Below are 17,007 nucleotides of genomic sequence, written 5' to 3'. Positions count from 1 at the left end.
GGCACTCCGAAGTGTAAACAAAAAGCGAGTCCATCAGCTTTTAATACGAAACGTGTCAGATGCAAGCTAATAAGCGTCTCTGACCTTAGATAAATTCTATAGGAATCAGCACTGAATGGAAGAGCATGCGTAGAAAAAGCGCGGGCCTGCCTTCAGAAAGATGGCTGCCTAACCGAGTCTGTAATCTCTGCTACTGCCAGAATGATTGGATCGCAGATGCAGACGGGGGTCTCTCTCACCCTGTGAGCCCAGTCTCCTCTTGCGAAGCAAGCAACTTTTGTTCAGTCACCATTTGAAAAGTACAGCTGCGGGATTTCTCCTCCTACCTTCAGGGGAGACACTTACATTCCTAACTGGGCCCTCCGGGGTAAGCAGCCATGTTTACCTGTGCAGGTGAACCTGCAGGTCCTGCTTTCAAAAACTGGGCTACTCCTATCACCAACCAGCATTTTGTTGTTTTAATCTGATGACGGGGAGAAAAAAAATCCCTTTGTGAAAAGAATGGTAAAGAAAAAGACAAGGATAAGTAAGGCCCAAGATGGGAAATTATCTTTATATTTTTATAGGAATTTTTACAGGATTTTTTAAATATTTCTGCAGTGAGTTGACATTTGTAATAATTTAAACTTGCTGAAGCATGAATTAATTGTCTAGAAATCAACTAAGTGTTTGTGTGTGTGTGTATGCACATAAATGTATGTATATATGTTCATGTGTGAATTTATTCTTTGATGTTTTGTTGTTTAAAGTTTCTGGAATTAGAACCTAATGCTCATAAAAGTTTAATCTGGAGACTTTCGGTTTGTTTATTAGATATTGAATATGAATGAACAGTCCATGCCATATTGTTGGATAGGTCCTTGTTATCATTTGGTTGTTAGTTTTTGAGACAGTCTTTTGAGATGGTCTTACTACGTAGGCCAGGCTGACCTCAACGTCAAGATGCTCCCTGCCACAGCCTCTAGAATGCTGGCGTAGGAGTGTGCCACCACACCTGCTTTTCCCAAAGCACTTACAGGTTTGTTTTTACTCATCTATGCCTTTGCCATACACACATTGAGTCCAAGAAGTATTGAAAACAGATTAAGAACTCTTAACTAGGGCCATCAAGATGATCCCATGGGCAAAGGCACCTGCCTTAAACCTAGTGACCTGAATTCAATCCCCAGGTCCCACATGCTAGAGGGAGGGAACTCCTGGAAGCTGACCTCTGACCTCCATACATGCTGTAGCTCACACACACACACACACACACACACACACACACACACACACACACACCACCACCACCACCACCACCACCACCACCACCACCACCACCACCAAATAAATAAATACAAAGTCTGGATATTTCTCCCTTGGCTCTCAACATTCCTGGCCATTCACATATGAGGAACACACATGCACTGACTTTAAAATGCATTATGACATGCCAATGATTTTTACTCATAAATCTTGTCCATTCGATATTGCAGAGAACATACAACTAGTTTGGGGAGGCACTTGTAGCTGTGTCAGAGGCTGGTTTCTGTTTTAGATACTGAACATTTGTAAATTGCTCCTGTAGTTGAGGAATTATTCCAGGCATGTGGGGTCGCTACCTTGCTGGGGGGGGGGGGTGTCGTGTGTATGTGCAGCCCCACCCTTGTATAATGGCAGGCATTCTGCTGGCAGGACCATGGGGCCTTCAGAAACACTTCTCGTTACTCCTTCCCCTGAGGTAGCATGTGTTCCTTTCTACAGCCTCATGCTTGGCTCACTGCCCACCTTCCATGATACCTAAGCTCTTCCAGTGGTGCTCACAGCAGGTCTGTGTGGTAGGACTGTCAAGTTTGTGAGAGCAGCATGAAGAAACAGACAGCAGGTATTTGTGACTTCAAAAGTTGAGCAGACATACATGTTCCAGAGCAGTGTTAAAGATGCATTTGGTAGTTACTGCCTGAGACATAGTCTGAAGTTAGGTAATTAAATAAATTATATGTATGATGTTAGCCATATGACCATCTGTAGCTGTAACTTGTTATCAAAGGGAATGTGAGTTTCCAAAACTGCAAGTGTCTGCGAAATAAAAATCTGGTTCTTCAAAGAAGGCTTTGAAGGAGTCTGTTGGCATTTCTGCAGCGCGCCATTCTTAGTTCTGCTTGGTGGTCCTATATTCAAAGGAGAAAATTAAATAGCTAGCAAAGCAAGGAGAGCAATAAAGAAAGAAAGCTCTCAGGGGATCTGGTGCTGTGTTAGGGGCTGTGGGTGCATCTCAAGTTCAGCTTCACGTGCACACGTGCTGTTCTTAGGAAGTCAGAGAGGGAACATTGCCCTTTGACCCCATGGCCAGGCTTGACATTGACTAGGGGATGCGACTTCCGCACTGGTGTGGCATAAATCTGAAGAGCCCAGCGTAGAACTTTATGTTGCTTACCTGGCAAAAGATCTGTTAGCTTTGTTCTCACCTATTAAACAATGTTTCAAATGATCGTCACACAGAATCTCAAAGACAGAGGAAGAACTGTCAAGAAAGTGACTATACCAGGTCAGCTGGATCCTGTCTGCTGCTCTTCCTTCTTCAAGTCTATGTTCTCTTTTTTTTTTTTTTTTTTTGTAGTTAGGATTTTCTTTCCCAAAGTTTCACTGAGTTCTGAAGAAAACATCAAAAATAGCTGCCGCGGACCATCTCAGTCGGGTATAGGTCCTTGGGTGTGGGGCTTCTTGAAGCATTGGTGGGCAAAGATAGGCAAGTTGACAAACCCAGAGTAGTGTTTGAATCTGAGTGTATTTTTCAGGCAAGCAAGCTAGGGTTTTGTACACATTTTTTGAAATGGGGGGAGGGGTGTTTTTGTGGTTACGTTTTTTTTTTTTCATACAATTCAAAACACGAGATGTAGAGTAATAATGTCATCAGTCTTGAATCATCATTCTTAAGTCATTAGATTGGTATCAGTTCTCTCATTGTGCCAAACATCTGTGAGTCAAGACAGTTTTTTCTTAGCTCTTTTTATCACTATCTGGAGCTTTCTTAAACACTTTATTTGTATGTCATAATATAAACTATTAACTGATGATTAATTCTCAGCCATGTTTGTTTTAATAAGTGGAGCGGAACCTGAATGGCCCTTGGCTGCAGTCCCAAGTTAGGGTGTCTCCTAGCAACACAGTTATGTTTGAAAAGTTCTGGTGAGAAAGGAGGTCAGAAAGAGAAAACAAAGACAGCATGTTCCAAAACAAATGAGTAAGAAGAAAAGGGGGCAGGAACATCAGCCCCATTCCAGGAGGCTTTCCCTTGGGTAGGGGTCATAGCCTCCGGTTGTGCAGTATCATTTGTCACACAGACTCCACTGGAGCGGTCGTGACAAGTAACAAAGAGCAAGTAAGAACAGAGAGCATGCTACAGTTTGCTGGATCAGAACAGAAAATGTGATGTGATCCATTCAGGTCATACCTGGGTCACAGTGAACCCAGAGATGCCAGGTACAGGTCCTTGGAAAACAAGGATTGGTATGGATGAGGCTGAACATGACGTTACTAGAGCATGTGTCCCCCTCCTGCAGAGACCCCAGGCCACAGAGTTCTCGTTTCTCAACCTGGCCCTGAGAAAATTCTCATATCAAAAAAATCTGCCAACCCAGCTTGGCTCGTGTCTCAGTAAATAGCTTGTGTCTCTTTACAGAGCCCTGCCTCCCCCAAACCTTGGCTACATCAACACTTCTGTAAAACTGTGGGGAGATTGTATAGTGTATATTATACCTGCCTCTTTGGAGTCGTGGGAATATAATCAGTGTTTTAAAACCACAAGGCCTCAACCCTGCACAAAGAACTACAGACAACTGTGGGATGGTGAGAGGGGGAGGAATAGTCTTCCCCGAAGAGCATGCCAATGGATTATCCAATACCAAATAGTCAGCCCTGAGAACATACAGATGAGTAACAGTCTGTAGGCTGAGCAGGTTGTATTTAGGACTATATATGTATATACATATATGCATATAGCAACAACTAATAAAAAAAGAGACTAAAACAACTAAAAACAGAAAAAAAAGAACTAAAAATAAGAAAAAAACAACTAAGGAAAAAATGAATTTGAAAGAGAGCAGGGAGGCATATATGGGAGGACTTGAAGAGAGAAAAAGGAAGGGAGGAATCTATAATCTTTTTTTTTTTTTTTAAGAAAGAATTTAAAAAATAGTTTATTTTATCCTCCATGTCTTGGATACTCATTCAAAGATATTACAGTGTCTTTGAATTTGGTGACTCATACCAGTCATCAGTTATTATTTGAATCATCTGTAATTCTTTTTTCTGAAAAGTATGCATGTACATAGTAATACCCTGGACTTCTGCCATTAGCACCTAAACTATAGAACCAGAGTCCAGTTTGTTTTATTTTGAGACGGGGTCTTGCAATACAGCCTGGCCTGGCTTTGAACTTATAAACTTCCTTCCTCAGACTCCCCAGTGCTGGAATCACAGGCATATGTTAACATACCCAGCAATGTGTGTTTGAAAACTCTTGGAAGATTTTGACTCTTCTTTCAAATACATTTTTGTTCCTTTTAGGTTATTCCCATGTTGCAGGAGTTCATAATCAAGAAGTTGGGGCGCCCTTTCATTGAGCCGCCCCCCTTTGATTTGTCCAAGGCGTTTGGGGACAGTAACTGCTGTGCACCACTGATCTTTGTGCTGTCTCCTGGAGCGGATCCCATGGCTGCTCTTCTGAAATTTGCTGATGACCAGGTACCTTGCAGTGACAAAGCTATCTGACACTGTTGCCTTCCTTTACAAGAATTAAAGGATGAGAGAAAGCTAAAAACGTCCAGTCAACCATAGGAAGGGGTTGGAATTGCGAAACTTGGCAAAGTCCCAAGAAAATGACACTTCATGGTAGTACTTACTTTAAAAGTGGCTCCTTACATAACTTGTGAAACTAAAGTCAGGGGTCTCTGGTTGTAATGGTACATGCCATTAGGATTTCCTGAAGAAAGCCAAGGCAGGAGAATCATTAGTTTGAGACCAGGCTGTACTGAAATTGGGGGTTGAGGAGCATTTGCTTTTCCTTTCACCACAGCATTTATACCAGTACATGAACTTGGTTGGTTTACATGAACTTGGTTAATTTACATTCAATTACAGTAACTCTAAGGTGAACCCCTCTTCCTTGACTCTAAAGGAGCCCAGCCTTATTTGACTCTCAGAGCAACTATGCATTATAGCCTCATTGCCAGTGTAGTATGTTCAATTATCTATATTTGTAAAAGATTTTAAAACATATTCAAATTAACTTTCTATAAGTGTGTTTATGCCACAGTGGCAGGAAGAAGGAAGCAATGAACATGTGACTGGATGGCTCTGAGTTCATCTTCCTCATTTTGGTATAATCTAAATAACTTCTTGTGGCAACACTATTGCAGTTGCAGTTTCTCAAAAGCAACAGGGACAATTGCCTCAAGGTCATGACCTGTAGTGAACTTTGGTGGTAAATGTTATTAATGTTTTCTCTTTGAAAATATACAGAAGACTTTGAAGTAAATGGTGGTATCTCCATTTCATAGCAAGGGATACTAAAACACAGAGGGGATGGCTTCTTGCAAGCCACATGACCTTAACATTGAAATAGTCTCGATTGGGCCACTTTATACTTGAATATCCTGGATTTTGTATGAGTGTTATGACTGTCTGATATAGCACTCACTGTTTGTTTCAGACGTGTTGAGATGAGCATGCCATGATTAATGATAGGGGTTCTTTAAGGAGCAAGGTAGCATGGTCATCCATTTATTCATAAGACCATCCCAGTTGAAGGGTGGAGAACTGACTTGAGTCTTTCAAAATGCAAGTGGGCCAGTAGTTGCATCAGAAAGACTTGAAGTCAGATAAGAAACATAGTGGCAGATTTTTAGTGGAAATCATGGTGGTGGATCAAGGTGTCAATCATTTGTAGAGCTTATCTCTACAAATCAACATTGCCTCAACATCCTTTGAACTCTGTTTCCTCCGAGTGTCCCTTCCATGTTAGGCAACGTTGTCATTCTCTGGTCCTGTGTCTGTCATGCTTCTATCCTGTCTTCAGTTGCTACTTCGACTTTTTTTTCCAAAATTAGTGCCTATACTCTAAGAGCAGTTGGAGAGAGCCCAAGACCAGTACCTACACTGCTCCTGTCACTGGGGACTTCTTCCAAGGAAGTCTGGGGACAACTACCCTCAAAATAAGGAACTCCAAAAGCCACAGTTGAGCTGTGGAAACATTCCCACAGAATTTCTTCAGGAAGTTGCTGCCTGGGAGTGAGTGGTTAATGGTTTTGTTGTCCTAAGTCTATCAGTATCTGAAGTAACTGACACTCTCACCCAAGGTGGCCAGACAAGTTCATCTTCCAAATCATATTTTCCTTCTTAGCTTTGTGTTTTATGGGTTACTATATGACAGCTGTGTCTCTTAATCTAGTTCCTTATTAAAAGTATTCTTAATATTTTTATTTTCTATATCTTATATAAACAGTCAAAGCCCCTACAGAATTTTCCTCTTACTAACATGGTCATTCCTATACAGTTTCTTTCAACTGTTGATTAGTGTACGTGTTCGGGTTATGTCTGCTTGGATCAACGAATGATGATAAATGACACTTTTGTTATTCTTGTACACAGGGATATGGGGGCTCAAAACTTAGCTCTCTATCTCTCGGCCAAGGTCAAGGGCCCATTGCTATGAAGATGTTAGAAAAAGCTGTCAAGGATGGAACATGGGTCGTTCTTCAAAACTGCCACCTTGCCACCTCTTGGATGCCAACTCTTGAGAAAGTTTGTGAGGTAAAAAATGCAGAGAGACTTTTATTAGAGCATCCCTCCTGAGTCTAATTTTGATAGACATACAACCCACGTGCCTTATTTCTGTTCTCTCATTTACAGGCTGTAGGTTAACATTACAGCTGGGTCACAGGAAAAATGGGTTCACACTGAGAGCTCTATCTGAGAGAACAGAGGAAGACACACAGCCAGGCTACAGCAGGCACCCCTTTATAGAGGGGAGTGCTCGTCCAGGGAGTCAGAATTCCTTGACCCAGAGGAACAGCCCAAAGATGAGAACAGGTCTTAAGTTTTACAGCAGTGACCAGGCCTACAGTTATTGCTGGGGCTTACCATCACAGTGATAATGGAGGCCTCTGTGAGCACCAGTGTTCAGACCTGATAGAGCTAATAGTGATACACACCAGCTCTTGCCCCTAGAATAACCTTCCCTCCTAAACAAAGGAATCCAGGTCGGTGTACTATTGATTTGTCTGAGTGCGTCACTTACTCCCAAGTCTGGCTGCAGCAAGAGGAGTGGGCAGTCTTAATCTAGCCTTCGGCAAAGAATTGTTTTTGTAAATATTTCAGAAATACCATTGCAGACACGGACACGTTAAGAAGCCTTTAGTCTTTGAGCCAACTCTGAGCTACATAGCACATCTGTAAGCTGCACAGTCACGTGACTTGATTTTTATCAGGAGAATGACAATGCTCTGGGCTTTCTCAGTGAAGTGTGGTGATTGGGTCGGAAATGAATTTTGAGCTTTTGCTTAAATTGCAACAATTCTATCTCTATTTTATAGACGCTTCCTCCTCTCATCAGACTGTCCCTTACATGCATTGAGACGATTCCTCGGGTCTTATGAACACTTTTGTTTCTGCTTTCTCTTCTCGCAGGAGTTAAGCCCAGAGACCACACACCCTGATTTCCGAATCTGGCTGACCAGTTACCCGTCTCCCAACTTCCCGGTGTCGGTCCTGCAGAATGGAGTGAAAATGACTAACGAAGCACCAAAAGGATTACGGGCTAATATCATCCGGTCATACCTGATGGACCCCATCTCTGACCCTGAGTTCTTTGGCAGCTGCAAAAAGCCTGTTAGTGATGGCTAAGTCCTGTCACCTCCGCCCTGTAAAGCAATTCAAGTGGCCCCTGGTGATCGGGGATGTGTGCACAAGAGCAAAACTGCAAATTAAATAGGCCTCCTGCTCGGCAGCACAGTTGGTTTTGATTACTGATTATTGACCGTGCTGAAGTCGCTTTTATTAATATTTTATTTTAATTTTACCAGCCAGCCCCATTGCTGCTCAGCTGAGATATTATGGAGTATCATTAATAATGTAGGCGTCTGTGGAGAAAGTCAGCTGTAAGCCATTCCCAGCGCAAATCTGCAAGGCTGGAGAACTTGTTCCAGGATATGAACTGAGCCCTTTTGCTACCTGGAACCATCTCTCTAAATTAAAACATAAAAACATTTCCTCCATAGAACCGTAATGAGAGCTGAGACAATTTTCCTCCCCGATTGATGACACTCATAAGGGGCTTCCTCAGAGCCAGCAGGCAGGCAGGGAAAACCCCCACTGTTTTCATGATTAGAATTCTGTCTGAATATCTGTGGCCTAAAGTTGTTTCGCAGTGTTTTGCTGTAATTAAAAATGGAAGGGCACTTTTATATGAGGGGTTATGAACCTTGGTACATTTTGCCGTTCAAAAGCTCGCTGTCTTGATGTCTGAACAGTACTTAAGTCATGTCAAGGGGAAGTACGAACTCTGAAACACGTCCATTAAGCAAATGTTTGGACGGACACACACACACACACACACACACACACACACACACACACACGGGACTCTGAAAGAAAGAAATTCACAAATATACATTTAAAACTAAGTTAACCTTGCCCTGAGCCTCAAAGACCTGTGTGCGGCTGCCCTTTGCATTGATGAGGATTGGAGAAAGCTGGTGACTCCCCCACAGGTCGTGAGGGCATCTCTCCATGTGACAAGCTGGACAGAGTCCCCTTTTGCAAGTATAACACAACCTCCTCTTTTTTCTAAATTAAAGGGTCTCTCCTGTAGGAATCACAGTTTAGAGGTAGAGACATTTATGAAACCTCTCTAGCCCAAGATAAAATCTCTTTAAATCCCCTAACACTTTACAACTTTACATTTTAACTTTTTATTTGGAAATGATTTTTATATTCATAGGAAAATTGCAAATATAAAAGTAGCATAAGGAACAACTTATGTCCATCTCCAAATTCACCTGCTGTTCATTTTTTTACACTATTTGATATGTTGTTTTTTATTTCCTCCCTATGTATCCAAATACATCAATATCTATGCTTACATACATTAGTCTGTCTCTCTGTCTGTCTCTCTGTCTGTCTGTCTGTCTCTCTCTCTCTGCATACCAATATACAGATACACATATCTCAAAGATATCCTTTAGAAGTGATGAATACATACCAGTGTTTTCCATTTCACTGTGTCTTCCTGCATTATTTCTTGTCTCTCTTCATTTTACATTTGCTTGTAATTTTTTTTTTTTTTTAGATTGAGACATCTGGCTCCCAACAATTATCTGTTGACTTGATCAATGATTCAATATGTATAAAATAATTCAGCATTATACTAGCATGTTTATTTTGTTTTCTTTAGCTAAATTTATCTACCTCTCTTTCACAAAGCATGTTCCATTCATTCTCTCTCTTTCTATTTGGTTGGTTTTACATTCTCCTTGCTTCCCATTCTCTTTTTCAAGCTTTGTGAAGGAAACATTATTTTTGTGGCATAAAACTGAGCCCCTTCTGGGATTTTTCTGACATTTGCTAAATGACAAAACATCCTATGATTACTTTCAGTTGAAATGAGAGCTTGATTCTGAAATTGGGAGGTATGATGCAATGTGTTAATTACTACTTCATTGTTATTAAAAAAATGTAGGCTTTGGAGTCTCCAGGCTCTAACCCAGTGTGCCAGGTTGGCAGGTGGCATCCTCCGTCTCATAGTCCCTGACACAGCTGGCAGCTGTTAGTACTTCAGAGTGGTTTTGAGACAGGAAGAGACAGGCATTCCCGATCTCAGATGGGAACTTTGTGGTCTGGGCATGGGTTTCAGGCAATATTCTCCCTCCTCCCCTGCCTAACCCTTCTGACACTGTTTCTGGCTCTCCAGTGTGCCCTTCAGACTGGTTCTTACTGTAAGGGTTCCTCACCACACAGTACAGGTTGTCTTCCCCAGCATCCTTGCTGCTTGGGATTCCCAGCAGGCTGGCCAGCTGCTCAGCTGTGTACCTGGTGTCTCCCTCTGCATCTTCTACCCTGTGGCAGTGGACTGCCCTTTTTTTCACATCTGAGTGTTGAGTTTTCCCACAGCCCCCAGGTGTTGCGATTGTCAACTCTGGTGGACCATTGATTTCTTCCTAGAGAGGATATCTGCCACCACTACTCCCCTCCACCTCCACCACCCCCCCCCCCCCCCCCCCGGGACCCTTCACCAGGGAGAATGAGAGCAAGCTAACTGCCAGCATAGAAGTTACTTTGAGGAAATCACTCCACAGCCCTACCTCAAGCTCTGCAGTTAACATTCAGTATTCTTGAAGGTTTTAGAACTGCCAGTTTAGGCCAAATTACCTCCTTTGAAGTTTCTCCACAATGGTCTGGGCTATACATAGAGTTCATAATTCTTGTGTTGCTTCAGTGGAACACACATATAAACACAACAAAAAATCCTGTAAAATTGAAATTAGACGGACTTGCTCGGTGGCTTTGAGTATGGATGCACACACTGTTGCCTGGCGTAGCTATAGAAACGCATTTGTGCTATAGTTATTTTAGGGGATGAAAGAGCCTCATACCATTTATAAGCAAAGGAAGTTAACTATATTAATTAAAAAAAATTGCAAGCAATGTTCACAGGAAGAAAATGTCATGGGACAATTTCTTCTCGTTACAGGAGGAATTCAAGAAATTGCTTTATGGCCTCTGTTTCTTTCACGCCTTGGTACAAGAGAGACGGAAATTCGGACCCCTGGGGTGGAATATTCCTTATGAGTTCAATGAGACAGACCTAAGGATCAGCGTGCAGCAGCTCCACATGTTCCTGAACCAGTATGAGGTACATAAACAGCACAGCGAGGACATTACCTTTTTGCTCTTTATCATGTAGTAAGTGTTGCTGCAGTGAGCAGGGGCTTCTGATGAATTCTGCTCTTATAAAATAAGTTGCAAGGTAATTCCCAACAGCCAACTAAGTAGCACGTTATTCTAGCAGGAAATTATAACTGCTTCAGGTGGGAGTTAGGATGCCAGCTCGTCTCTAAGGAGCCTGTATTTTATCATTTATTTGGACACAGAGCCACCTGTGGAGATTTGAAAGTAATGGTGTTATATTTATTATGAAAATACTGTGAATTAGCCAGGCTTAGAGGTGGGGCCTGGCAGGAGGATGACCAGTTTTCTTCTTTTCTGGAGCACAAACTCACTTTTTGAGAAATGCAATTTCTATTTTTGAGTCTGGACTATGTGTTTAGAAACAAACTACTTAAAACCATTTAAAAAGAGGAATGGAGTCTGGAAGGAGGCCAGGTGGCCTGAAGTCGCATCAGGCTCCCTTCACCTGTCACAGTTTTGAATCTCCCTGGGACTTTTGTTAGTTTTTTTTTTTGTTTGTTTGTTTCCATTTTGATATAGGGTCTCAGTACCTAGACCTGGCTGGCCTGGAACTCACGAAAATTCTTCCACCTCAGCCTACAAGCACTGGGGTTGAAGGCATGTATCACCACACCAGTGCTTTCTTTTCCTTTTCCTTTTATTTTTCCCACGAAGCGCCATTTGATTTCCTTTCCCAGGCTGGCCTTGAACTCACTCTATAGGCCAGGCAGGCCTTGAGCTTGCGATGTTCTTATGTCAGCACCTAGGGTACTTTCCCCAGTACTCTTTCCTTGCCCCTTCTTTCTCCTTCCTTCTCTTTGTCCCCTCCATTCCACTCATGTTCCCTGCCACAGACCGTCTGAGTCGGGTGTAGGTCCTTGGGAATGGGAGTTCTCGAAGCGTCAGTGGACAAGGATAAGGAGAAGTGACAAACAGAGACAAACCCAGACATACTGTTTTAGTCTGAATGTATTTTGCAGACAAAGAAGCTAGGTTTTTATACTTTTTTTAAATGGGGGGGGGGGGTGTTTTTCATGGTTACATTTTTTTTTTTCTTTCAAGGAAGTTAGTTAGGCATACACAATTCAAAATATAGGATGCAGAGTAAAAATGTTGTCATCAGTCTTGAACCATCATTCTCAAGTCATTAGATTGGTGTAAGTACGCATGTGCCCTCTTTATCAAAGGTCAGTGTTCTCTCATTATGCCAAACATGTGAGTCAAGACAGTTTTTTCTTAGCTCTTCTTGTCACTATCTGGAGCTTTCTTAAACACTTTGTTTGTAAGTCATAATATAAACTATTAACTGGTAATTAATTCTTAGCCATGTTTGTTTTCACAAGTGGAGCAGAACCTGGATGGCCCTTGGCTGCAGCCCCAAGTTAGGGCGTCTCCCAGCAACACAGTTACTTTTGAAAAGCCCTGATAAGAAAGTAGGTCACAAAGAGAAAACAAAGACAGAACGTTGCAAAACAAATAAGTGAGAAGAAAAACTACAATCAGTTACTCCTGGCAGGAACATCAGACCCATTCCAGGAGGCTCTCATTGAGTAGGGTTCTTTGCCTTGGGTTGCACAGTATCATTTGTCACACAGACTTCACTGGAGGGGTGGTGACAGTCCTCCACACCTTTCCCTTTTCTTCCTCTTGCTTTCTCCCTCTCACAGGAGCATCAAGCACAGAGCAGGATGGCCTGTACTCTCTCTGTTTCTCAACTGGATTTAAACAAGTTTGAAACTTTGAAAACTGTTCTGTAAACCATTGCGAGTGCCTAGAAGAATGGGGCTCTCCCCAACCCCCCACCCCCTCAAGCAAATTGCCTAACCTTTGGAGGAATCTTACTCAAATTTAGTTGGATATCTTTAATTAAATCTATCACTGAAATAAAATTAAGTTTCAAACTTTTAACTTAGGCTTGCAAACGAGGAGAACTGAATTCTATTTCAATAAAAGCGAACAAAGGGCTAAGTAAATAAAGATGGAGGGCCCAAGTGGCAGAAACATTCAAATGCATCATAAACGGGATGAAGTGCTTTCTTATAGTAACAACCTACAAAAAGAAAGAGCGGAGCTAATAATAGAGGCAAAATACAGTGCCAGAGGAGGGGGTATCCGAGCTCAAATAATTATACAAAACCAGTGAGGAACATTTGTTGTTAGTAATTTGAATATCTGGAGAATATATTCTACCTTAAAATGTAGTCTATAGTGGGAAGTTAATTAAAATAGCTAAGTATGCAAGTTTGGTTTATCATTTAAAAAATCAGTTCCACTGTATCAACATGCTAAAGAGAATTTAAAACACAAGATCCTATCAGTAGGTACAGAAAACTCATTTGACAAAATCCCTCATTCGTTAATGATAAAATACTCTCAGTAAACTTGGCATAGTGAGGAACTCGGTCAATAGGAAAAGGAACAGTTTCTTGGTCACTGTTCTACTGCTCTGTCCACAATGGCCCACAATGGCCACAGCGATTCTCATAGGAAAGCATTTAACTGAGTCCCTGATTACCGTTTCAGAGGCTTAGTCCGTTATCATCATGGGGGAGCCCAGCCCTGGAGCTGGAACTGAGAGCTATATCCTGATCTGCATGCCAAGAGACAGAGAGACTGGCCCCGGCATGGGCTTTGATGTTCCGTAAGATAGGTGTTATGCCCATACACAGGAAAGATGGCTCTGTGAAGTAGGAAGTTTGAGGGAATCAGGCTGTCACAAGGCAAGAAATACCTGGAGTTCGCAAAAGCCAGAGAGCCTGGAGCTCCCTCCCAGAGAGACCATCCAACCGTGCTCCCACCATCGCCTTGCTGTTGTGCTCTTGATTTTAGTTGCCAAATGGAAGCCATAGAAAAGCAATCTAGGAGGCCAGGAAAACAATGCTAAGAATTGAACTACAACAGGGAACATGTCAGACGTGTGATACCTGTGGAAGAGAAAGGAGTGAAATGACTTAGATATTAAATGGTAAAGAGAGAAGAAAATGTCCTGAATTATGTTAGAACAAACGTGAACAAAATATATACAACTAAGTCCCTCACTAGTATTTTTAAACTATTACTAATTCAAATTACATTATTGGATAATAAACAAGTCGCAACAGAGTACAGGAGTTCTAGTTTCAGCCTTGGCTAAATGGGAAGGAAATAAAACAAGAGGAAGATTGCGGGGGGCGAGGGGAGGGGGAAACTGCAATAATCAGCAGGAACGTATGTGAAAGGGGATGGCATTAGTGCAAGCTTTTAGGAAGATGTTTAGCTTAACAACGGTAGCCGAACACGGGCACTTTGCCGTGACGTGTGCAACCGGTACCTCCTGACTGGCTGGTGACTGCAGTTCTCAATCTTAGGAACTTCCTTACGATGCTCTTCGGTACATGACCGGGGAATGCAATTACGGAGGCCGAGTGACAGACGATTGGGACCGGCGCACACTGCGCAGCATTCTGAACAAATTCTTCTGCACAGAATTAGTTCAAAATCCAGACTACAAATTTGACTCAAGTGGCATCTATTTCGTCCCGCCTTCTGGTGATGTAAGTATGCCCCTCCCCCCTTTAAGAAACCTAAAAGCAGAAAAAACAAGAAACTCCTGGAGATTGATGACGTAGTTTTTAATGGTGATTTCCCACCAAACTTTTAAACTTTGTTGTTCGCCCTAGCTGATGCTCTCCTAAGCTATAGAGGAACAGGGCACACACCACGTGCAGGGAGAGTTAGGAGTTTCCTAGTCACTGTGGTGTGAGATAGTTCGCTTAGTAACCTGCAATTTTATCACCATGAGCTTGATGTTTGGGTAAAAGGATCTTGTCATGATTCAAATCATACGCATGATGATGGGGATCATAAAATATTATCAGTAATAATTATCACGTGTTACCTGTAATAATTAATGCTTGTATCACAGTTAGTGCTAAGTCATGATCTCACGGCAGCATCAAATTAGCTTTGTATCATTCTGTTATCCCTTTGCAAACAAGGAAGCAGATTCAGCACCATTGACTGACCTGTCAAGAACCAGCAAAGCAGAAGGCAGATAACCCCGTGTGGTACTGCCCTCAGAATAACAGTACAAACACGCTTTCAAAGGCTTTCCAGCATCATACCCCAATCATTTCTGAGTTGGTTCCCAGGGGCAAATAACATGCATTAAGGTTGAACCCGTGGCCACATGCATGAGAGACATTCAAAGTAACTTGAGAGCCCCAACCCATCACCTACCATGGCTGATGCTGGGGGCAACAAGACCAATAATGATGAGCAGTCAGGTAGTTAAAAAGGGGATATGTATGTGACATGACCTGCATCATAACACTATTACTGATAAAACCTCCATTGACATGTATTCATGGGTGTTTATGTATGATTATATGGGCATTGGTAAAAGCATGTTTTTTTTTTAAGGGTTGGTTATTTTTTACTTTAAAGTGTGTGTGTGTGTGTGTGTGTGTGTGTGTGTGATGCCTGAAGAGGCCAGAGGAGGGCATTGGATCCCCTGGAACTGGAGTTGTAGGCAGTCATAAGCTGAAATGCTGGGAACTGTATCCTGGTCCTGTGCCAGAGCAGCAAATGCTCTTAGCCATTGAACCATCTTTCTAGCCTCAGAAAATATAAAATTTGATATATATTTATATAAATATATTACAAAATGTATGCATATATGAATAAACAAAAGAATAGTCATCAGCCAGGTGAGTGTGGAGGGGGTACCCATAATCCTAGCACTAAGGAGGCTAACGCAAGAGGTTTCAAAGTTCAAGGCCAAGCTGCGTGTGGTGGAACACATCTTTAATCCTAGCACTCAGGAGGCAGAGACAGGCACATCGCTGAGCTTGATGCCACCCTGGTCTACAGAGAGAGTTCCAGGACAGCCAGGCTACGCATAGAAACCCTGTCTCAAAACAAAAACAAAATCCAAAAAACAAAACAAAACAAAATTCCAAAAAAAAAAAAAAAAAAAAAAAAAAAAAAAAGCACACAAAGTTCAAGGCCAGACTACATAGTGAGGCCCTTTCTTAGCACACACACCAAAAAGTCACCAGAAAGTAATTTTTAAAAATTTGTCTAATGACACAGAAATACTGGGGTGTCTTGAAGAGTGACAGAGCCTTTCTCAGCTCTTAGTGAGCTTGTCTCAGGGGACCAGGGTCCTGGAAAGCTGACAGCCACCAAGACTGCTCTGAGCCAGTGGCTTGTCTTTCAAATTTGGAGAATGAAATTTGTGCTCATCCTACAAGAGGGTACGTTTTAGAGAGTTTTCTTTTAATAGATTCAAAGGTGGGGACTTGAGAGGGATTGTGGACAGGGAGAGAGGGAGGGGAGGCGGGAAGACAGCAGGCAGAGGAGAGGTTCTGGAAATATATACCAATGAGCTCTTAGTCTGGGGACTACTTAAAGGACTTCTGCAGAGATGGAGTTGAGGCTGAGGAAAGGACGTGAGCCGCTGAGTCCAGTTGTCCAAACTCAAGGAGTCCAGGCACTTCCACAGTTCCAGGCTGTCCTCACACAGCCTGTAAGCAGAGATGCTCAGTCTAAGCAACAGTAAGGACATAAAGGCTGAACTCTCTTCTAGAGTTCTGGTGCAGAGTCATCCCTGCCCAACTGACTGGTCTCTATCTCCCGTTGTCATTGCTAGGACGAGTTTCTAAATTATATTACCAGAACTCTCTTTCCTTGTAACAAAACAACAACAACAATAATAATAATAATAATAAATTTCGTTTGAATGGTACATTACCTTTTTCTCTCTAATCTTGCCCACATTGTTGAACCCTTGTCCCTGGCTGAAAGAAAGGGACAGCATTCTGTGTAAAGTCTCACGGGCTCTCCCGCTCCGTGGCTCGAGAACAGAAAAGCATTATTTCTGAGCCAAGTTCTCCCTCATAATTGACGTCTAACCCCCTGACTTGCTGCCGTTCATCTTTGCAGCACAAAAGCTACATCGAGTACACAAAGACTCTGCCCCTGACCCCAGCACCAGAGATCTTCGGGATGAATGCCAACGCCGACATCACTAAGGATCAGTCGGAGACCCAGCTGCTGTTCGATAACATTCTCCTCACCCAGGTGTGTGTTGTGTGGGGC

At 42.4% G+C, this 17,007-nt stretch overlaps 1 protein-coding gene across 1 annotated transcript in view; it reads left to right on the top strand.

Moving 5' to 3' along the window:
* Positions 1-17,007, top strand: part of Dnah7 (dynein axonemal heavy chain 7) — a 248,100-nt gene that overhangs the window by 208,281 nt on the left and 22,812 nt on the right. The window contains exons 57-62 of the mRNA XM_051154521.1: positions 4,549-4,725; positions 6,631-6,792; positions 7,669-7,869; positions 10,730-10,891; positions 14,274-14,459; positions 16,852-16,989. Of these exons, the coding sequence (XP_051010478.1) occupies positions 4,549-4,725; positions 6,631-6,792; positions 7,669-7,869; positions 10,730-10,891; positions 14,274-14,459; positions 16,852-16,989 (1,026 nt within the window). The remainder of the gene's footprint in view (positions 1-4,548; positions 4,726-6,630; positions 6,793-7,668; positions 7,870-10,729; positions 10,892-14,273; positions 14,460-16,851; positions 16,990-17,007) is intronic.

This window comes from Acomys russatus, chromosome 12 (assembly GCF_903995435.1).
Source record: "Acomys russatus chromosome 12, mAcoRus1.1, whole genome shotgun sequence".
Taxonomy (NCBI): Eukaryota; Metazoa; Chordata; class Mammalia; order Rodentia; family Muridae; genus Acomys; species Acomys russatus.
Note: the sequence above shows the minus strand (reverse complement) of the source record. Positions and strands in the feature narration are given on the sequence as shown.